The sequence below is a fragment of the Planococcus citri genome, chromosome 3 (assembly GCF_950023065.1).
Source record: "Planococcus citri chromosome 3, ihPlaCitr1.1, whole genome shotgun sequence".
Taxonomy (NCBI): domain Eukaryota; kingdom Metazoa; phylum Arthropoda; class Insecta; order Hemiptera; family Pseudococcidae; genus Planococcus; species Planococcus citri.
Window position 1 is genome coordinate 77,547,256 of NC_088679.1, and position 23,008 is coordinate 77,570,263.

Consider the following 23,008-nt stretch of genomic DNA (forward strand, 5'->3'; position numbering starts at 1 on the left):
TTTGGCCAAACTTTTCGAAGTTTCAAGAAAAGCCTGCAAATCTTCACTTCACAAGATTTCCATTGATGGGTCTTTTATGAAAATTGGTCAAGTACTTACTGAGATCTTGTGGGAACAAAAAGCCTGACATCACTTCAATACATACACAATCACACAGTATGACACAAAAGTAGTGTTTGGTGGCTTTTATTTCTAAGTGGAAAGAGCTAGCAAGATGAATGAAGCGGTGTTAAGTAGGGAAAAATGAGGGCTTTCAAAAACGGACTTGAAAATTTCAGGCCCATGCACAGGGTGTCCACAAATTGTAAAACAGGTTTGGTCAAAAAATTCAAACTGGTTTTTATTGGCGCAATGTATTCTACACACTAGTGGTCTGCACAGGCCTGTCTGAAAGCCCGTTGGCCGAGCCCGATAAAAGTCGGGTCGAGTCGGGCTGGGCTTGTCGGGCTTTCTCGGGCTCAGGTTTCAGTACATAACTGGTACTCAACGCATGCGCTGTGAGTACTCGTAAATAAAGAAGTGTAGCACCGTGTTCATGTCACAACAATGCCTATTGTTGGGAAAACCATCTCATCGCATCACACCAACGTTGCAACAAAATTTATCGGAAGTGTTGAAAAATTATTGTTGGATCGGGCTTGGGCCCATCAGGCTTGTTTCGGGCTTTCGGGTGCCTGAGTACTCGGGGCTTGCCCGACCCGCGCAGACCACTACTACACACTAAGGCTGCAAAAATGTGATATGAATTTTTTTGAAACCAGTTCATTAATTTGCAACCAGTTAACAAAAAAAAAAATTGTAGATAGAGAAAAAAGCTCGAAACAAAAGTTGTGGAGCATGAAAAATTGAACCATTTTTGCTGATTGGATTTTGAAACCGGTTAATTAATGCACAGCAAGCCATCAAAAGTTACCAGGTTTCAAGTTGATTAGCCATTTTCAAAATCCGATCAGCAAAAATGGTTCAATTTTTCACGCTCTAAAACTTTTGTTTCAAGCTTTTTTCTCCATCTTCAATTTTTTTTTTTTGTTAACTGGTTGCAAATTAATGAACTGGTTTCAAAAAAATTCATATCACATTTTTGCCGCCTTAGTGTGTAGTAGTGGTCTGCGCGGGTCGGGTACCCGACCCGGCCCGAATACTCGGGCAAAAAGCCCGACCTGACCCGAAAGCCCGAAACAAGCCTGATGGGCCCAAGCCCGATCTGACAATAATTTTTCAACACTTCCGATAAATTTTGTTGCAACGTTGGCGTGATGCGATGAGATGATTTTCCCAACAATAGGCATTGTTGTGACATGAACACGGTGCTACACTTCTTTATTTACGAGTACTCACAGCGCATGCGTTGAGTACCAGTTATGTACTGAAACCTGAGCCCGAGAAAGCCCGACAAGCCCAGCCCGACTCGACCCGACTTTTATCGGGCTCGGCCAGCGGGCTTTCAGACAGGCCTGTGCAGACCACTAGTGTGTAGAATACATTGCGCCAATAAAAACCAGTTCGAATTTTTTGACCAAACCTGTTTTACAATTTGTGGACACCCTGTGCATGGGCCTGAAATTTTCAAGTCCGTTTTTGAAAGCCCTCATTTTTCCCTACTTAACACCGCTTCATTCATCTCGCTAGCTCTTTCCACTTGGAAATAAAAGCCACAGGACATTACGTTTGTGTCATACTGTATAAGATATTCCCAGCTCCAGAAATTAAGCGACCCATATTGGCTGTCCCTGGCCGACTTTCAACTCGGACTTGAAATTGATAAAATTAATCAACTCATCAACAAAAACGTTAAGTACCGTTACGTTTTATTTTCAAATTAGGCGAACAGTAAATTGCTGAATAATTTTAAAGTTGTGTTGTATCGCATCCACTTGGACGGAAATCCTGTTGGAAAATCACCAAATAGAACATTTCTCTTTGTTTGGGTTCATTTTGCTACCTTTCGGACATTTCCAAATGTCAGCGAACTCTTTGGAGTTTTGGAATACTACATTCACACGAAGTGGTTTCGGGCTATGCACGTTGATTCGACTCTTCTCCGCAGAAAGTTTGGTTGGATTTTCACAATGCAACTGTTGAGAACATGTTGACAAAACGCGTGATTAAGTATCTAGGTACTTGGTTAGTAAACCATACCTACTTATTATGAGGTTTGATGGCAAGAATTATACTTACATTGGCAAGTGCTAGTGTGAGGAGCTGTTCATGAGTAAAGTTTTCAAAGTGAGGAAGAATCGGTTCCTCTCCATATTCAGCCACACCTCTTCTGTAAGCCAAAAGTGATTCTTTGAATCCCCCGTTATCCGCGATATTCTCTCCTAACGAATTTACGCTGTCAGTCTGGTAACAATTAATATAGAAAAAATTGCATTATTATTGGCTCATAGTTTTTCATTGGTGTGTTTTTTTTTATTATTATTATTTTTGTCCTTGTGGAAGTGTTTTACTAGAATACTTTTATGAAGTAGAGCAATACCAATACATTAGACTTTTCTTTTAGTACCTACCGTTTGAGTAATATTGCCAAAGTTTGAACTATAATTGCCATAAGCATGGACGAAACATTGGCCTTTCTCTTTGTATGAACTCACAGTGTCATTTTGCCACCAATCTTCTGCATCACCTGTCTCATTGTAACGTCGCCCTGAAATTATCAAAACCATATTAGATGTAGAATCAGGTACATAATTATAAATACTTGTTATTCGTGATTTGTTGAGGATATTTTGTCTGGATCTAACCTTTATTGTCAAATCCATGAGTTATTTCATGACCTATGACTGAACCTATTCCTCCATAATCCAAAGCTCTAATGAAATTCACAAAGACATACATATTGAATTAGATGTAGATAAGTATTATTTGGCATCCGAAATATTCATTAGTCGGTATAAATATATTGTGCATTGTACGTTGGGGTGGATGGCGAAAAAAAAAATGCGGAGGATTTTGACCAAATTTAGTCAAAAGTTTCGCTTTTCGTTAAAAAATTGCAAAATTATTTAAGAACGAAAAGTTCTGGTTTTGTTAATGGTTGTTTTTCTCTGCAGTAAAATGTTCTGCCCATGTTATGTAACTTTTTTGGTTACCTTTTCTAGCTTTTTAGGTTACCGAAGTTAATCTCTTTGGAAAAAAAATGAATACAAATCCCGTAAATACTTTTTTCTGGAACTGCAAGGAATTTCTTTCGAAAAGAACTGGGCTGGTGATTAAGTGAAAAAAATCATGATTTTTTTGCAAATTCGAAACATGCTCTTTTTTTAGTATAGTCCGGCATATGACAATAGGAGTAATTGCACCCCCCCCCCCCCGATCCTCCAGGACAACTTTTTCCTTGAAGGGGACATCCTAAGGAACATTTTAAAGCAACTTGCCCAAAAAAAAGTTGGCCTTACTTACAAAATGGCGACCATTTTGATTGACAGGTTGGCCGAAATTGCAGATTTTGCGTTTCAACATAGGACTTTCACAAAATTTTTCAAACTTTACAAAGGTAGATCGAAAGATCGTGCAAAAATTTATCACCTGTCAAAATTTCAAGTGCTAAAGTGCGTTTTTCGATTTTTGGTGAATTTTTGAAAATCAAATTTAGGCCAAAAATGAGGCAAAAAATCAAAATTTTACCAAATTGACCAAGAAAGCTGAAATTTGGGATATACCCTATTCTCGGCATGCCAAATCGATTGGAAACGTTTTCAACCCGTTTTGAGCAGTTCTGGAGCCTCCAGCAGATTTTTGAAACTCGAAATTCCCACAAAATTCCATCAAATTGGAGTTGTAAAGCTAAAATTTAGTCTAAACACTACTTTCAATACGCTACGAAGTACTGCAGGTGAATTTAAAAGTCGTTTCGAAGCCTCCAGCGACTTTTTGAAAATTCGTAAAGCCCCCAGCAGATTTTTGAAACTTTAAATTTTCACAAAATTTCATCAAATGGAGATGGAAAGCTGAAATTTAATCCACATTCCAATTTTAACACCCTCTGAAAACGACTTCTGGTGGGTTTCAAGTCATTTTAGAGCCTCCAACGACTTTTATGAAAATTACTGGAGCCTCCAGTACATTTTTGAAACTTTAAATTTCCCCAAAATTTCATCAAATCAAGATGGAGAGTTGAAATTAATTCTGCAAACTAATTTCAATACGCTACGAAGTTGACTGCTGGTGAATTTTGAGTCATTTTGGAGCCTCCAGCAACTTTTTGAAAGGTTGTATGACGTTTTTTTGGAAAATTGAAATTTCCTAAAAGTAGCTGGAAGCTTCAAAACCATTTGAAACCACCATGTAGTCTGCGAAGTAAATTCCAGATTGCCAACTCCATTTGATAAATAAATGTTGGGGAAATTTCAAGGTTCGAAAATCTACTGGAGGCTCCAGTAATTTTCGAAAAAGTTACTGGAGGCCCTAAAATGACTTGAACCCACCTGAAGTCGTCTTCAGAGGGTGTTAAAATTGTAGTGTAGAGTGAATTTCAGCTTTCCATCTCCATTTGATGAAATTTTGTGAAAATTTAAAGTTTCAAAAATCTACTGGAGGCTCCAGTAATTTTCAAAAAAAGTCGCTGTGGCCCTAAAATTACTTGAACCCACCTGAAGTAGTCTTCAGAGGGTGTTAAAATTGGAATGTAGATTAAATTTCAGCTTTCCATCTCCATTTGATGAAATTTTGTGAAAATTTAAAGTTTCAAAAATCTGCTAGGGGCTTTACGAATTTTCAAAAAGTCGCTGGAGGCTTCGAAACTACTTTTAAATTCACCTGCAGTACTTCGTAGCGTATTGAAAGTAGTGTTTAGACTAAATTTTAGCTTTACAACTCCAATTTGATGGAATTTTGTGGGAATTTCGAGTTTCAAAAATCTGCTGGAGGCTCCAGAACTGCTCAAAACGGGTTGAAAACGTTTCCAATCGATTTGGCATGCCGAGAATAGGGTATATCCCAAATTTCAGCTTTCTTGGTCAATTTGGTGAAATTTTGATTTTTTCCCTCATTTTTGGCCTAAATTTGATTTTCAAAAATTCACCAAAAATCGAAAAATGCACTTTAGCACTTGAAATTTAGACAGGTGATAAATTTTTGCATAATCTTTCAATCTACCTTTGTAAAGTTTGAAAAAGTTCGTGCAAGTCCTATGTTAAAACGCAAAATCTGCGAATTCGCGGCTGACCTGTCAATCAAAATGGCCGCCATTTTGTAAGTAAGGCCAACTTTTTTTTTGGCAAGTTTGCTTTAAAATGTTCCTTAGGATGTCCCCTTTAAGGAAAAAGTTGTCTCGGTTGATCGGCGGGGGGGGGGGGTGCAATTACTCCTATTGTCATATGCCGGACTAGTAGGTACCCATATCGTCCCTCCAGGAGCATCTCTGGTTCTAAAATGTTTTCTTGGTGACTTTCTACTCCAATTGAAGGTTCCTATAAGAATTTGGTCTGAAGCCTCCGACATTTTTCTTTTCGCGGTCCATCCTCATTCCTCATGCACTTACTTGTATCTTATATTATAGTTACGTAAAAATAATTCCTATACTCAGACTCACCGTAGACTATTGTTGTAGTATGATAATCCAAGTATACCGGCTGGAATGACTGGGAAAAATAAGAATTTTAAATATTAAAATTTACAAGATTTCTAGATTTCACAGATATGTATAGTGGGAGTAGAAGAGTTGACATACTCATGGTATTTGTTCTAAATTCATAGAAAGCATTCACTTCACTGGGATCAGTTGAAATCCTGTAAACAATTTCAAATTGACGAATTAAAATTTGAAAGTATTAACAACGCATTTATGAGGAAAATATATGTATCATCTTTACTCGTTCAGATCATTTGTTTTATTTTGGATGCTTGGATAATATTTTTTTTGCTCATTCTGATTGATTGAAATTATCGAATCGTAGAAATTGTTGGATATTTTTATCTGAAATAGAAATTTTCAAATAATTTTTTAATTAAAACCAATCAGCGATCTGTGTAATTTGGTTAAAGCCTGACAGCATTTCAACTTTACTTAAATCAAATAGGTAAGCGTAAGACCCCCTTTACTTTACCAGAAGTAAACTTTAATAATTATGAACTGTTCGTGTTGGTTTGAGGCAATTTCACAGATTAGTTACTTAGAGATGTTACAAACCAAACACACTTACGTCTTTGTATAAATCATTCAGTAAGTTTGTGTCCTTGAGTGCACTCGGATATACTAGATATGACTTCATCAACTCTACTTTTCTCAGCGCTCTTTGTCTGGTTTTTTCATCCATCCACGTTGTTTCCTTTATTATTTGGTGTAAGCTTTCTCGAATGTGTTGGAACATTCTACTAATCTGTATAGAATCATTAAAATAACCGCAATTCTATTTTCAAGTAATAACAAGGTCAGAACTTATGGTTTAGAGTTTTGAAAATTCAGTATCACGTTGTTGACATGAAAGACTTCTCGGAATTCTGAATAGGTATTCAAAATTCTGTGTTATTGTCCAATTACGAGGGTGATGTGATGTTTGTTTCAAACCACTTACGTCAGTCTTGGCTTTGATGTATTTTTGCTTCGTCGTGTACGAGTAACTAACTGCTAAACTAAATGCTAACCTGGTTTTCTGAATGCAACTGTTTTCTCTGTATTGAAAAAAAAAATACAGTGAAGTAGGTACTTGAATAATCTCTTATATCGATTCAATTTCTGTTCGAAGGTGATTGAAATAGGTGCTTACCTTGTTGGAGAAACTTCGAGACTGTTGAGTTTATTTTTTATATCGCAAATTGACAAATCAATGTAGGGTAAAAGTTCAGAAACAACTTTCCACCAAATTCCGAGTTCTGCATTGAATTTTTTCGAGTAAGGAAACATTGGAAAATATTTTTGCACGATTAAGTACCTTAATATTCTCAATTTATAAAATTATTTTTAAATTCAAGCGTACCTACTTACCAATGAGTTTTAAGTTGTTTTTTTCGTAAATATATCGTATTATTTTCTCGATGGAATCCGAACTTGAAATTTTAATTTTGGCCGGATCACTGAGATTCAATTTAACGAAGTTCAAACCAGCAAACGTTTCCTCCAAGTATCTCGTCCAGTTCCACTAACGATTATAAAATGTTATCTAATTTTGAGTTCTTTTTATTGTAGTTTATGAATATGAAATTTAATGCATTAAGTACCTTAGGAAGTGTTGTATTTACTTCAAGTGCAATACTGTCCGTTAGATTTTGTAGTTCTTTTAATGTGAGTAAGACCGGTTTGGAAGGTGCTGAATTGATCTGAAAGTTTCAGGCTAATTGAAATTTCGAGTAAGTGATCAAGTATTTATTCCTAGTGATATATTATATGAGTGTTTTCTGAGTTCTATCGAGTAGAGCTAGCTGAACCCCTAGCAGACGTGTTCATTTCAGGTGAACAATTCCGGGAGTCTGAACGTGGTATTTCGCAACATCATTATTTACCCACACCCTGGGCCAGAACCTTGGATTATCTCTCATTGGCGCCCAACATGGGGCATTCTTTCATTTTTTTTTACTGGGCTGAAATAAGAGAACGTTTGAAAAATCATAACCCTCCAAAATGTAGGTAAATCGAGAACTCTTTCCGCATGTTGGTGCCGAATTGATTTGGTCAATTTAGAGGAATTTTATGGCTTCAGGGGGGGGGGGTGCACAACTTATTTCAAGATCGAAAAATACGAAAACTTTCTCCTCCCTTGTCCTCAAGATTGTTGTATGCTGTTGATTTTTGGGTATGTTGTAAAGGGAGGAATTGCGCCATTTTCTCTCGCTAGTACAGTTCTCTTACGTAACCACGCTATCTGGCGGATTAGTTCTCCTCAGTGAAGTGTTTCTCATTATCTGATCAGTTAGCCAGTCAACCACGGACTCACCAAGCGTAAGCTTGGTTTCATTCCGTTCGAGATAGGTAGACGTGTGGATCCCTATCAGTGTATTTGATGTGTGGAGCATACACTTTCAATCTATCAGTATTATGGGATTCCTTGTGAATATTCTATTAAGTAACGAGAATGGGAAGCTGTGGTTGCTCAAATGATACAGTCATTTAAAATCTCTACCCGAGTCGTATGTAATGGACCTGCCCTATCCAGTACGTATGCCCTTTTTTCCCTCCCTGGGTGGTGTATTTTACACATATTACGAATACCATGTATTCTATTCCTATTTACAAACGTAATTTTATTATGTAATAATCAATAAATAATCAGACTACTCTATGCATATTAAGTGCTAATTAACAATAAAGCTTATATCACAAATAGTCGCCTGAGTTTTATATATTTATTTCACTACACGTGTGTGCATAAATAAATTATAATTATATTCCAAAGAGTAGGTAACGAGGTGGTAGATCGCCAGTACCTATCAGTCTACGTGCGTAGTACTAGGTCTAGATTCAACTTCATAGGGTACAAGTTGAATCATGTGAGCTATTGGCACAAGGTGCCAAAATATGTCTTTACAATGTTATTCAACTTTTGATTCAAGTGAGTACCTGCTAAGTATCGTTTGATTCATATTTTGACTTTTTTGACTTTTATTACCCCCTTTCACCCCTCCTAAAAATTGACATCGTTTATTCAAGTTTTTTCAAAAAAATAATTTTTGGTTTGGTTTTCGCGTAAAAATTTGGAACCAGTCAAGTTTACGTACTTTTGATCTACCTGGAGCAAGTGGAAATTCTGGGAGAAAATTGAAAACTCGCTGGAGGATCGAATATCGCTCAAGTTTGAGTGTTAAAATGAAGTAAAAAATTGACATTTCGCTGTTATTTTCATAAATTTTCAAAAATATTTCAAAAAATTCAAAAGTTAATTTTGTTAGAGATTTTGTATGACAGCAATTTCCGAAGACATACTCTGTTGACCTATATACCTTCTTGGATTATTGAGAATGAAATCAAAGATATGTCATGTTTTAATGATTTTTTTTAGTAAGAAATATATAAATTGAGCTGGTGCCGAAAAATAATTCGAGAGGTTGAAAAAGTAGTCCCAAACCCAAGAAGTCTTGAAAAATTCCAAAAATGAAGAAATTGATCTGTATTTCAATGAAATTTTTCTGGTGAGAGGGATATTTTTGCTGGAAATATTCATTATAGGCAATGAAAATCGATTTTTTATTTCGTTCTTTATTTTTATTTTTTTAAAAAAAGGATTTAGGAATTTTTCAAAATTGACACAGAGAGGGTTCGGAGGGAAAGAGAGGCCGACTCCTCATTTTTTAAAAGGGATTTAAGAATTTTTCAAAATTGACACAGAGAGAGTTCGAAGGGAAAGAGGGGCTGACTCCTCATTTTTTAAAATACACAAAATATGTACTTGTAGAAGGTATTTGGAAAATAATCAACTGGTAATTTTTTGGTCGAATAATCGTAGTGATTCCCTTGGACTTGAATCGATCATGAATTTTTTGTCAAATCCAAGTGGGATGAAAGGTTGAATTTTAGGGAACCCTGCAATTTCGCCAAATGTGTAGATGAAATCATGAACCCGGAATTGCGTCGGGTGTTCAGAAAAGTATAGCTGATGAGGAGAGAGAATAATTAAGAAAAAGGGTGGACTCTTGATTAAAAATACATAAGCAAGTGCAATCAGTTCAAGTTGATTTGATTGAAATAGAAATAATTAATTTGAAATTACCTGTCTGATGTCGTCTTGTTGTGTGAGAATTTTTTTGATGGTGGTATTTCTAGCCCCATTCTCAGGTGAAATCCATCTTGTACAATCACTCGGTGAGGAACTTACTTCGCACATCCTTTGCATTACTTCAATCATAAATTGTGCTTCAGAAATTTTTTCTTTACTGGAAATTCATAATAATACGTATAACTTATTTATTGATCTGGATCCAAATGATCCATACATGTTTATCTGTTTGAGTACCTATTTAAAATGATACCAGTACCATTACGTTACGTATATACGTACCTTGCCAAGGGCGTAGTCGTGCTGGTGGAATCTGATGCTTCCTTAATGTTACTTAATACGATTTTATTTAGAGTTAGATTAAAAGGATGCAAATCTATTGTAAGATCGAAAAAAATATTGACTCCAGTCACTTTGGCTGCTTTTGCTAAAGCTGTTGTGTAATCGAAGGTTTTATTTGTGATTTCCTCAGTAATGAAAGGAACTAGTGATAGACCAATTTCTTGTAACTGAGGCACAATCTTTTCCAGTTTATTGCTGTAAGCAGCTAAAAATTGAGTTGTTATTTGTTAATCAATTAAACTTCTCTATTTGTCAACTTTGATATGCTGATTTTATGATCTATGTGCATTACGTACCTTCGTTTAAACACAGCCAAAAGAATTTCCTAGCTTTGTGGACGGCCTCTGGTTCGTTTTTAGTGTTATTCTGTCTGAGAAAATCTGCAATCAAGTTGTATATATAGACGATGTATTTTCGAATTTGATGAGTTCATGATTTTTAAAAAGTGGGAAAATGAGCGATTAAAAGAAATATGCATTTTTTCCGCCCTTGTATTTATGTATTCATAAATATTACCGTACCTACCAGCAAGTTCTGCCGTATTTTCGCCCTTTCGCAATTGTATTGTACTTAGTGTTATTTCACTGTCATTTGGATTTTTATGAACATTTGGCCAATTTCCACAAGCGTATTGGTAGAAATCTTCGCAGGGATCTGCTCCATGGTCCATTGATTCTTTCAAATTTTGTGCTATATTTGTATGGAAAAAAATTGGTGCAGTTATTTTTGCTAAAAATTTAGATGCGAAATTTTGAAAGCTTAGAGGAGTTGAAAAAAACTGTCTTCTATGAAATGTACGATTTTTCTAAAATCCATACGAAATGAGCTATTTTCAACTTTCACCTTCAACTTTTTTTTTAAATTGAAAAAAATTCCAACTTGTGAAATAAATGGTATTACCTGCGGATAAACATTCCTTCGTTTCACAAATTTTTTTCGTGGAATTCTGTGACGATACCAATAAAAACGAGCTCAAAACTGAAACGAGTAAATTAATTGGTAGCATTATCTTGTATCTAAATAACGTGCCTCTTCAGTGTTATGATTATAAAGCTTTGACACCAGATAAAATTTTCCAACTCTCGTTTTGTGCCAAACAGTGCAAAAAATCTCGTCTTCATTCAAAATTGCAGTAAAGACTCGTTTTTAACTAAAAATTTTTAAAAATTGCCAGAAATTGCTAAAAATTGTAAACTTTTTGTCAAAAGCGCCAAAAGTTTCACTTTTTTTTTCAATTGACAGAGGGCAGATTGGCCCCACCGCCGAAGGTAGTGCTTATATTACGAACCCCTTATAATGAAATGTTGGGAACATGTGTAAATTCTTTAAAGATAGGCTAAGTACTCGAGGTACTCGCGATCTACTCGCGCATGTAGGGCCGCACCCGCGAGTCGGCAAATGTAAAAGAGAAAGGGTTCGCGAGCCCTTGACAGCCTTTGACGTTTATAGCCCGAGATAGGGATTTTGGCAAATAAATAAGTAAAGTCACATAAATTGTCTAATTTATGTGTATTTAGCAAGTACACTATTGGTCCCCCTGAAATAGGGGTGGAGATTTGACCATCTCAAGTCTCTTTATAATATAGATTCTCATACTGCAAGTCGGAGATGCTTTTTGGATGCCTTAGGACATGGTTCCGGCAACTAAATATAGTCTCGACTTGGTTCGGACAATTCGCGATAGTCAGTTCTCTTGTCATCATTAATGAAACTTAAGCCATGGACATCTCATCGGAGACCATGGCAGAAGTTCTTTTGTTTTTTCCATCTCATCTTTGATGGATAATATTTGAAGGGCTAATTGTGAAAGTCGCCTTAGTCAGCAGTGATTTTTGTACATAATCAATGAAAACATTGTTGTCCTGCTTCAGTGATAATGTAAAAACTTCATGGTCAAATATTAAAAAAACATCTTCAACTATCCCAGAATGCATTACAATACTCATTTTTCCCTTTAAAATTGATGAAATATGAAAAAAAAATGTTTAAAGTTGTGTGAACAAAAAAATAACTAAGGCGACTTTCACAATTAGCCCTTCATTTCAATTCAACCTAGATTAACCGAACTATTCACAGTTAATAACGAGTGTACCTTTTTGATATTTTGGGATGCACCCGGGCATCACTGAAATAGGCAAAGAATTAGAATGTGTCTCATTTGGTTAAGTTCCATCGACAGCTCGTGGTATTAGGTGAGCCCCGGAAAGTGATGGAAAAAGCGTACAGTTTGTGGTAAGCAGGATACACTTACTTTATTTTAAATTGTATTCATTTCGCATAGATTACGAGCAGGGCGTTGTAATCTATGATGATTAATTTAAATGTTGTTTTCTCGTGTAAATAATAATTTTAAGCAAAATTTATCCATTCTACACCTTCGGAGATGGGGTAGGATGAAGTCTTATAAATTTGGACTATGATTAAAAATATGTTGATCTACTCCATCACATGTATGGTGAGATCTATCTTCGTTTTAAATTTATTTAGGGCCTTAATAACAAACAAATGTAGAATCATGTAGGTCAATGAACTTATGTAAAAAATGTAAATAAACCTTGTAAATGAAGAGTGATATTCCAAAACTCGCTTTGTCCATTTTTATCAAAGTTGGGTTTTCAGCAGTACCGTGTAGATGAAGTATTAACTCACATTCCTACATCATCAACCTACCAAAATGAGGTGTTAAACGCACCTAAATAGCCAATTCACTAAAAATTAAAAAAAAAATAATGTTCCAAAACGCGCTTTGTCCATTGTTATTGAAATTTTTTTCAGCAGTATTTAGTGGATGAAATGCATACCTACACTCCTACATCATAAATCCACCCAAATAAAGTGCTAAACTCGCCTAAAAAGCCAATTTACCCGTTTAAAGGGGAACTGTTTTTCCTCTTTCCTGAAAAGTTGTGAAAATGGACAAAGCGAGTTTTGGAATATCACTCTTCAAATAGTATATCGTCGTATTTATTAGGTTATTCTTTTAAATGATGTATAGGGCAGATTAGGAAAACTACCGCCCGTCTGAGCTATCTAGGTATTGGCAAATATTCCCCTTCTAAGGAATATTTCTATTCTCCCCCCAATGGTATTAATTATAACCAGAATCACCTCCTATTAGTAATTCTCATCTACCCTATATCACAAGAAGTTGCAAAAAAGTATCACATTGTTTGCCAATATTTAGAAAAATTGAAGCCAGATATCTTGCTGAAATTATCAAAAAAGTATCGTCTTGTAAAAAATTTTCAAAGTTACTTTTTCGCCTAAAATTTCTAAAAATTTTGTGTGGAAAAAATTGAGTATTGGCTGTGCATTATTAAGTAATTGAAGTTACTTACGTGAAAATAATATAACTCCCAAAGAAGGTACACGTGTTGATAACGGTCTTCTCATTTTGAAAAAAATCCAGTGGTAGATAATTCTATTTGAATATTAAAATTTTAGCATGCAATTTAAAATTCAGACCCCAAGTAAGAGTACCTATAAGTAGGTTAATCAATAATTAAACCTATTTGATACTTACCCCAGGATTTAAAAAAAACGAAAAATTGTTATTAAATTTAATATATTATCATTCTTTCAAAAGTTGAATCGACGAGTAGATACAGAAATTATAGTGTACTGGTAAAATTACATGAAGGAACAACTACTCGCAAAAAGTTTAATTTTGTTAATGATGCAGTCGAAAAAGAAGTACCTATTTGATTTTATTCGCCTATAATCAGACTAGATTAGATTTTGCACCTCGCACTACTTTGTTAATTAATGCAAATCTTCAAGCAGTTAATAAAAAATATTTTTAAAAAACATGCAGAATTAGTCACCAATACATAGATGTTTTTATGCAGGCGTTTTGATAGTAGGTATTTAAATGAGTAATTGTTTGCCTTCATGTTTCATTGAACTTGGTACCTAATCATAACTTCGAAACTCTCTCAGGATTAACATTTGAACGCGGAATAATTGATACATATGTATTTTCTTTATAAACAGTAGGTACTAGGTAGGTAGGCACACACATGTCAAAAATTTCTGAAAATTTCTTTTTTTCTCTATTTTTTTTTTGAACTTTAGAGTTTTAGAATGGTTTTTTTTTCGAACTCCGCCAATTTTCAAACTATCAAAGTTTCCAATAAAATAGGATTGAATGCTAGGTTCAAATTTTTCTTTGCAAAACTTGAAAAAAGGTAGGTGGGTTGAAAAATTTTTCAAATGTTGAAATTTTATATCAAATTTCGATCAACACGATTGCTGAAGAAATAACATGTAGGTAGGAAACTTGTTGAAAATGGTCTACTAATTTTGAATGAAATCCAATGGTAAATCTATTACCTACTTAGAGTGAATACAGAAATTATTCATGCTTTTTTAAATTGGAGGTCAAATATGCTATCTAATCTAACAGATGCAAGGCGTTTAGTACTTACTTTAAACGTTTGCAACTAATATCAATTTTATTGAAACTTGGTAATAATGTATGTATGTACATAAGTATGTAGTACGTACGTTGAAGAAATCAACATTATCTAATCTATACTTACAGGATTCAAACAAAATAACTACCTTCTTACTTGGATGCAAAAACGTTGATATTGTTAATGAACCAGTTCGCATGGATGTTTTTGATTTTGGTTATATTTATTCAGAAATGAATGAACCTTTTCGTATTGATATTGATTAGGAATTTTGTTAATTAATGCAGATGTTTTGTAATTATTCCCAATATGATTAATTTATAATATCATGATATTGATTATTAATTTGCGTGTAGGTATTTTTTTCATCTGTAAGTACATATAAAAAGGTGCAAATTTCCTACGAATGATTATTTATGTATTGGGGCAATGGTAATAGTCTGGCATAAATGACAATAGGAATAATTGCACCCTCCCTCGCCGCTCCTCTGGGGCAACTGTTTTTTTAGAGGAGACATGTTTTGAAACTTGAAATTTCCACAAAATTTCTTCAAATGGAGTTGGAAAGCCGAATTTCATTCTGTAAACTGATTTCAATATGTTATGAAGTCAACTGCAGCTGAATTTTGAGTTGTTCTTAAGCCAAAAATGAGATGAAAAATCAAAATTTTACCAAATTGAGCTTGAAAGCTGAAATTTTGGATATACCCTACTTTCGACCTGCCAAATCGATTGGAAACTGTTTCAGACCGTTTTGAGCAGTTCTGGAGCCTCCAGCAGATTTTTGAATCTTGAAATTTCCACAAAATTTCATCAAATGCTGTTGGAAAGCCGAAAGAAATTATTCATCCTGTAAACTAATTTAAATACTCTATGAAGTCGACTGCATGCAGGCAGATTTCAAGTCGTTTTGGAGCCTCCAGCAACTTTTTGAAAATCGATCAATGTAGGTAAAACTAAACATTTAATCACGTCAAGAGATGAAATTAAAAACATTTTCATCCGAAGAATTTTCTAGTATGTACATTACCTATTTATTTTCTAATATCGATTACAGTATTGTGCGAAATACATAATTTAAAAATTCCGATCATTATCTGGTGTATTTCGGTGATTGAAAATTAATTTGAAAAATCACCAAATAGAACATTTTTCGCTATTCGGGTTCATTTTGCTTCCTTTCGGGCATTTCCAAATCTCTGCGAACTCTTTGGAATTTTGGAGAACTCCATTTACACGAACTCCATTCGGGCTATGCTCATTGAATTCGGCTACCAAAGGAGAAAGTATGGTTGGACTTTCACACCACACCTGTTGTAAAAAAAGGTAACATTTCAAATGTTAGGATAGACATCTATCTTAATAAATTACAATATATTATGAAAATGATTCTAATGGTTACATTGGCAAATGCTATTGTGAGGAGTTGTTCATGAGTGAAGTTCTCAAACTGTGGAAGAGTTTGTTCTTCTCCAAATTCTGATACACAGTTTTTGTAGGCGAAAAGTGATTCCTTGAATCCACCACTATCCGAGATATCTTCTCCCAACGTTACTTTGCTATCACCCTGGTAAAAAATGATGGTACATGTAAGAATATAACGATACCTATTAGTCCGGCATATGACAATAGGAGTAATTGCACCCCCCCCCTCGCCGATCCTCCGGGACAACTTTTTTCTTAAAGGGGACACCCTAAGGAACATTTTAAAGCAAACTTGCCCCAACAAAAGTTGGCCTTACTCACAAAATGGCGGCCATTTTGATTGACAGGTCAGCCGAAATTGCAGATTTTGCGTTTCAACATAAGACTTGCACGAAATTTTTCAAACTTTACAAAGGTAGATCGAAAAATTATGCAAAAATTCACCACGTGTCAAAATTTCAAGTGCTAAAGTGCGTTTTTCGATTTGGTGAATTTTTGAAAATCGAATTGAGACTAAAAATGAGGGGGAAAAATCAAAATTTTGCCAAATTGACCAAGAAAGCTGAAATTTGGGATATAGCCTGTTTTCGACATGCCAAATCGATTGGAAACAGTTTCAACCCGTTTTAAGCAGTTCTGGAGCCTCCAGCAGATTTTTGAAACTCGAAATTCCCACAAAATTCTATCAAATTGGAGTTGTGTAAAGCTAAAATTTATTCTAATTAAACTAATTTCAATACGCTACGAAGTACTGCAGGTAAATTTCAAGTCGTTTTGGAGCCTTCAGCGACTTTTTGAAAATTCCTGAAGCCTCCAGCAGATGCTTGAAACTTTAAATTTTCACATATCAAATGGAGATGGAAAGATGAAATTTACTTTACACTCCAATTTTAACACCCTCTGAAGACGACTTCAGGCGAGTTCAAGTCATTTTTGAGCCTCCAACGACTTTTTTGAAAATTACTGGAGCCTCCAGTAGATTTTTGAAACTTGAAATTTCCCCAAAATTTCATCAAACTGAGATGGAGAGTCGAAATTCATTCTGCAACCCAATTTCAACACGCTGCGAAGTTGACTGCTGGTGGATTTTAAGTCGTTTTGGAGCCTCCAGCGACGTTTTTTTTAGAAAATTGATATTTCCTAAAATTAGCTGGAAGCTTCAAAACCATTTGAAACCACCATGTAGTCTGCGAAGTAAATTTCAGCTTGACAATTCCATTTGGTTAGAGATGTGCGGTGTGAAAAGTGAAAAGTGAAAAGTACTTTTCTTTCAATGAAAAGTTGAAAAGAAAAGTTCCTACTTTTCATTTCACTTTTCAGTTTTTACTAAAAAAAAAAGCGAGTGACCAATCAATTTACTCATCAGAGATCACTGACCTCATTGATGAAGTCAAATATCAAGTTTCACTCTCTCCACTCCTCCCCTTCGCAGTCCACACCCATTTTTGATATTTTTCTCAACATTTTTTTCAAAACTGAAAAACCCAAAAATGTTAGAGGCTCTTGAAAGGCTCAAAACTACCACTATTCGATTAAGTAGGTGAAAAAATGATTTTGTTTTTTTGTGTGTTTTAAATAGGCATAAAATACATCAATTTGAAGCTCTTACAGAGAGCTTTAAAATGAGACTCACACGATTTACTTTTCACACTTTTCACAACTTTTCACACTTTTCAATGAACTTTTCACTTTTCATTTCACTAAAATTACTTTTCTGAAAAGTGCACATCTCTACATTTGGTAAATTAATGTTGGGGAAATTTCAAGTTTCAAAAATCTACTGGAGGCTCCAGTAATTTTCAAAAAAGTCGCTGAAGGCTCTAAAATGACTTGAACCCACCTGAAGTCGTCTTCAGAGGGTGTTAAAATTGGAGTGTAGAGTAAATTTCAGCTTTCCATCTCCATTTGATGAACTTTTGTGAAAATTTAAAGTTTCAAAAATCTGCTGGAGGCTCCAGTAATTTACAAAAAAGCCGCTGAAGGCCTTAAAATGACTTGAACTCGCCTGAAGTCGCCTTCAGAGGGTGTTAAAATTGGAGTGTAATGTAAATTTCAGCTTTCCATCTCCATTTGATGAAATTTTGTGAAAATTTAAAGTTTCAAGCATCTGCTGGAGGCTTCAGGAATTTTAAAAAAGTCGCTGGAGGCTCCAAAACGATTTGAAATTTACCTGCAGTACTTCGTAGCGTATTGAAATTAGTTTTTGAATAAATTTTAGCTTTACAACTCCAATTTGATGGAATTTTGTGGGAATTTCGAGCTTCAAAAATCTGCTGGAAGCTCCAGAATTGCTCAAAACGGGTTGAAACCGTTTCCAATCGATTTGGAATGTCGAGAATAGGGTATATCCCAAATTTCAGTTTTCTTGGTCAATTTGGTGAAATTTTGATTTTTTCCCTCATTTTTGGCCTAAATTCGATTTTCAAAAATTCACCAAAAATCGAAAAACGCACTTTAGCACGTGAAATTTTGACAGGTGATGAATTTTTGCATGATTTTTCGATCTACCTTTGTAAAGTTTGAAAAATTTCGTGCAAGTCCTATGTTGAAACGCAAAATCTGCAATTTCGGCTGACCTGTCAATCAAAATGGCCGCCATATTGTGAGTAAGGCCAACTTTTTTTGGGGCAAGTTTGCTTTAAAATGTTCCTTAGGATGTCCCCTTTAAGAAAAAAGTTGTCCCGGAGGATCGGCGGCGGGGGGGGGGGGTGCAATTACTCCTATTGTCATATGCCGGACTATATGTATTACCTACATACATATTCGGCTGGCTCATGCGAATAATTGGACTTCTTACCATTTGAGTTACACCACCGAAGGTTATACTGTAATTGCTATAAGCTTCAACGAAACATTTACCCTTCTCCCTGTACGCATTCAACGTTTGAGGTTGCCACCAGTCTTCGATGTTTCCTATTTCATTGTAACGTCGTCCTGAAATTATTGAACAATAAAGGTAGGTATAGCCATTGAATCTTGAATAAGTATAGGTGTTAGTTGTCTTTTTTTAAAAGAAATGTCATCTTGGTCTAACCAGTGTTGTCAAATGCGTGAGTTAATTCGTGTCCTACGATCGAACCTATTCCTCCATAATCCAATGCTCTAGTAGAATATTTCGAGAATTAAAAATTATTGATATCGAAATGCTCCTCATTCGAAATATATTTGATCATTCTAACTCACCTTAAGCTATGGTTATAAATTGATAATCCAAGTATACCAGCTGGAATGACTGGAGAAAAATGAAAAAAATTATTTGTACAAATGTCATAAATTTTAAAAATATTACATTGACATTATACTCACTTATAGTATTTTTTTCAGGTTGGTAAACAGCATTGACGAGGCTGGGAGTTATAATCCAACTGTAAACAATGTTTCAAGTTACGAAAAAAGGAGTTCCTTGAATCGGAAAAAATGCAAAAGGTGAGAAAAAAATTAATTTACTCGTCTTCGTTTTGATCATTTGTTCGATTCAGCTTGCTCAATGATTTTTTTACTTGATTCTGAATTTTTGTTATCATCGTATCGTAGAAGTTTTTAGATATTTTCACCTGAAATTAATTATGGAATGTTATGCTTTAATGGTCACATATCCTACTTATGTGTTATAAAAGGCTTCCCAATCCCAAGCAGTAGGTATAGGTATAACAAGTGAAAATCGAATACGTACATCTTGATAGAATTCGTTCAGTTTGTTTGTTGTCTTGATTGAGCTCGGATATACAATGTTGGATTTTACTGACTGTAATTTTTTCAATGCTCTTTGCCTGGTTGTTTCATCCATCCAAGGTACTTGCTGAATTATTTGTTTCAAACTGTCTCGAATGTGCTCGTACATTTTACGAATCTGTGAAAATCCAATACCACTTTTTAAAGGTTCTACTGAAAGCTGTCTAGTTACATTTTGCTAAATTATTTTGTATAACCCAGGAAAGGGAGGAAATCCTTTGAAAGCCTGGATGGTGAATACTTATTCTGATTTGAAATATAATGTATCAGTTTCTTACGTCGGTCTTGGCTTTGATGTATTTTTCCTTCGTGGCATATCCATAGCTAATTGCCATACCGAATGAATATTTGGTTATGTCAGCACAACGTTCTTCTCTATTTCAAAAAAAAAAAAAATACCTTGTAATTTCTCAAGTTTTTTGAAAATTAGTTTAGTTATCACCTAAATTGACTTACATATGTGTACAATAAAGACCTCAAAGCTCTTGCTCTGAGGTTTATTCTATTCTTATTTACCTAGTTGGAGAAGGTCCATAATTTTCTAGTTTATTTTTAGCGTCGAAAGTTTTCAAATCAATGTAAGGTAAAAGATTGGATACGACTTCCCACCAAATTCCAAGCTCTGCGTATAGAATTTTCAAAGGGTAAAATTATTAATTTTCGTCAAATGACAGCGTGATTAATTCTCAGATTAATTAAACGTGCCAATTAGTTTCACTTTTTCTCTTTGGTAGATAAATTTTGTTACTTCTTTGATGTAATCCAAACTTTGAATAGCAATTTGAACTTTGGTCGGGTCTCTGAGATCCAAATTCACGTTATCCACACCAGTAAACATTTCTTCTATGTATCTCGTCCAGTTTAACTGTAAGAGTCGAATTATTTTGCTTTCGTTCAAATCTATGAAAGATGGTTAATTTTTTTATGAAAATAAAATTAGATTTGGTTACCTTGGGGATTGTTGTTTTTACTTCAATTGCAATGCTGTCTGTTAGCTCTTGCAGTTCTTTCAAGGTGTATATGACTGGTAAAAGTGAAGAATTGAGTGCAGAAGTTGGTTTTAAACCGAGCTGAAAATTTTAATTATAATTGAAATAGGTAGTCATAAAAGTAGATGTCACATTTAGAGAAAAAAATGAACATTGTCGTATTATTGACATCTTCTCATTCAGTAATGATTACTGATTAGATAAGGCATATAAATTAATCACCTGCGCGAGTTCTTGACTTTGATTCAAAATTTTTCCAATCATTATATCTCTGGCAAAATTATAAGGCGAATCCCATTGCATACAAGAAGATGAGACGCTCTCTTCGCACATTCTACTCATCACTTGAGCCATATATTGGTCTGGAGAAATTTTATCTGAGGCTCGTTTTGTTCGGCCTGAATTAAAGTTGCTTGAAATCATAAATGAATTGATCATTAGTATATCTACGCATTTATTGGCTCAAACATCAGAAAAGCTCTCGTATGCTTATTTTTCTATCTGCATATTAGTATTTGTTTGAGTACAAATTGAAATCGATGCTTACTTACCTCGTCAAAGGCAGAATTGTGGAATCGAATTCCGGCGAGGGAGTTACTTTTCCCAATGCGATCATATTCACCGTTTGATTGTAAGGGTTTGAGCCAGTTGAAAGATCGAAGAACATCTTGATTCCGGCAAATTTCGCTGCTTTGGCTAATGCTGTGGTGTAATCGTAATCTTTAATTTCACCAGATAAGAACGAACGTACTGGCAGACCGAGTTTTTGTAGCATGGTTTCAAGCGGTTCTAGCTTATTGCTGTAAGCAGCTAGAAATAAGTACGTGTAATTGTACATTTTTAAAATTAAAATTGAAATTATTGTATGTATTCCCCAGCTTAGATGTTATGCAAGTCTAAAACGCACCTTTATTCAAACATAATGCGTATAATTGTCTAGTTTTGTGCACAGCTTCTGGTTCGTCTTTGCTATTGTTCTGTTTGAGAAAATCTAAACATCACAATAATGGTAGTTCATGAGTTAGGTGGTATTAATTTTCCAATAGGTACTGATGAAAGAAGATCTTACCGAAAAGTTCTCCAGTATTTTCGTCATTTCGCAATTGTATTGTACCTCCAGGAATTAAACTAGCTGGATTTTTATGAACTTTTGGCCAATTTCCACAAGCGTACTTGTAGAAATTATCGCAAGGATCTGCTTTGAAGTCGATCGATTCTTTTAAATTTTGTGCTGAATTTGCATAAGAAAAAAATCATCGTAGGTATGTATTTTTATATTTAAAATATCTTAATAAAAAATTTGAGCACATAAATAACAAGTGCTTAAGTGAAAGGGTGTCTTGAAAGAGAAGTTATTTTGATAAATAACATTTTTAAAATTAAATTTCTGGGGGAAAAAATTTATGAGGGGAGACTGTGTATGTACTTGAGAAATGTTTAGATGTGAATTTTATTCGAATTTTGCATTAGTGAAAAGTGGTGATGGGGAAGGTTGCACCAATTTTTGGAATTTTTTTCAAAATGTAAAAAAATTACCAGATGCTTTTCCAAAAAAAAAAAAAAAAAATGTTAGATGAACACAGGGCTTTATTTTTTATAAATTTTTTTTCTTGGATATGAATGGAAAAAATTTCGATGAAAATTTCGTAATTTTTGAAATATGTAGGTATGTATTTTTACCACGTTCTGCTCACTTCATGTCTATTATTAATAAATTTTCAACTTTTATTTGCGATTTAAACATGATAATTTATCCTAGGTATTTTATTAAAAGAGAGATTATTACCAGCAGATAAGCATTCTTTCGTTTGACAAATTTTTTTCGCAGCATTTTGAGCTGATACTGATGAAAACAAGCATACAACTGAAATGAATATGTACATACTTGTATTAGTATCACACAATTACACGTATAGCAAAATTATGTATTATTTGTGTAGGTAGGTATTCGTATGCGATGTTGAATAACAAATAAATAGGTACATATGCACATTGTACACTTACACGAAAAAATTAATAAAATTGCCAATGAAGTAAAAGGAAGGAAACTGGTGGAATATGATCTTCTCATTTTGAATAATAATTCTGTTGGAATGTCAATGCATTTTCAAAATAAAATTTCAACTTCGAATGAGCAATTGATTAAAGAAAAGTTGAATACTTACTCACCGGAGGAGAAAACTTTTTTTAAGAAACCGTTGCTAAACTTTAAAAATCATTCTTTAGCGATTAAAACAAACAGCAAATTTCTAACTTGAATTATACACCGAAGAAATTATTATTTATGAACAAAACATCTTACAAAACGTTGAATAATGTTAATGAGCCAGTTTGAGCAGATGAATTTTATTTTATTTTGTATATTTAATCGAAACAGATGAACTTCTGCACTTTCGGAAATGATTATTTCGTTAATTAATGTAAATGTTTTTTGAATTTTTTTTTCAAAGTAATTAAT

General features: G+C 34.4%; 2 protein-coding genes and 1 long non-coding RNA gene across 4 annotated transcripts in view; 1 reads left to right on the forward strand and 2 right to left on the reverse strand.

Annotated features, from left to right (window-relative positions):
• Window positions 1-1,791: 1,791 nt before the first annotated feature.
• LOC135839407 (neprilysin-11-like) lies at window positions 1,792-13,667 on the reverse strand. The gene is made up of 19 exons (XM_065355420.1): window positions 13,513-13,667; window positions 13,328-13,410; window positions 10,890-10,967; window positions 10,515-10,679; window positions 10,286-10,369; window positions 9,930-10,194; window positions 9,642-9,804; window positions 7,159-7,257; window positions 6,926-7,079; window positions 6,708-6,813; window positions 6,516-6,612; window positions 6,144-6,320; window positions 5,814-5,917; window positions 5,672-5,730; window positions 5,534-5,582; window positions 2,745-2,812; window positions 2,511-2,647; window positions 2,179-2,343; window positions 1,792-2,075 (listed from the first exon to the last, which is right to left on the reverse strand). Exons 2-19 carry the CDS (start codon window positions 13,380-13,382, stop codon window positions 1,899-1,901), a joined length of 2,202 nt encoding a protein of 733 aa, XP_065211492.1. The 5' UTR covers window positions 13,383-13,410; window positions 13,513-13,667; the 3' UTR covers window positions 1,792-1,898.
• Window positions 13,668-15,414: 1,747 nt separating this feature from the next.
• Window positions 15,415-22,874, reverse strand: LOC135839416 (neprilysin-11-like). Of its 2 annotated transcripts, none has more exons than XM_065355430.1 (19): window positions 22,720-22,874; window positions 22,555-22,635; window positions 22,337-22,414; window positions 21,620-21,781; window positions 21,458-21,541; window positions 21,102-21,360; window positions 20,773-20,962; window positions 20,512-20,631; window positions 20,267-20,426; window positions 20,078-20,183; window positions 19,840-19,936; window positions 19,503-19,679; window positions 19,277-19,383; window positions 19,136-19,194; window positions 19,013-19,061; window positions 18,864-18,931; window positions 18,627-18,763; window positions 15,807-15,971; window positions 15,415-15,715 (listed from the first exon to the last, which is right to left on the reverse strand). In XM_065355430.1, exons 2-19 carry the CDS (start codon window positions 22,619-22,621, stop codon window positions 15,539-15,541), a joined length of 2,262 nt encoding a protein of 753 aa, XP_065211502.1. In that variant the 5' UTR covers window positions 22,622-22,635; window positions 22,720-22,874; the 3' UTR covers window positions 15,415-15,538. The 2 variants fall into 2 exon arrangements, with proteins under 2 accessions (XP_065211502.1, XP_065211501.1); XM_065355429.1 differs by having other exon boundaries at window positions 22,716-22,868.
• Window positions 19,153-23,008, forward strand: part of LOC135839441 (uncharacterized) — a 98,039-nt gene continuing 94,183 nt past the window's right edge. Inside the window, exon 1 of the long non-coding RNA XR_010557598.1 lies at window positions 19,153-19,255. This is a non-coding gene — a long non-coding RNA (uncharacterized LOC135839441). The remainder of the gene's footprint in view (window positions 19,256-23,008) is intronic.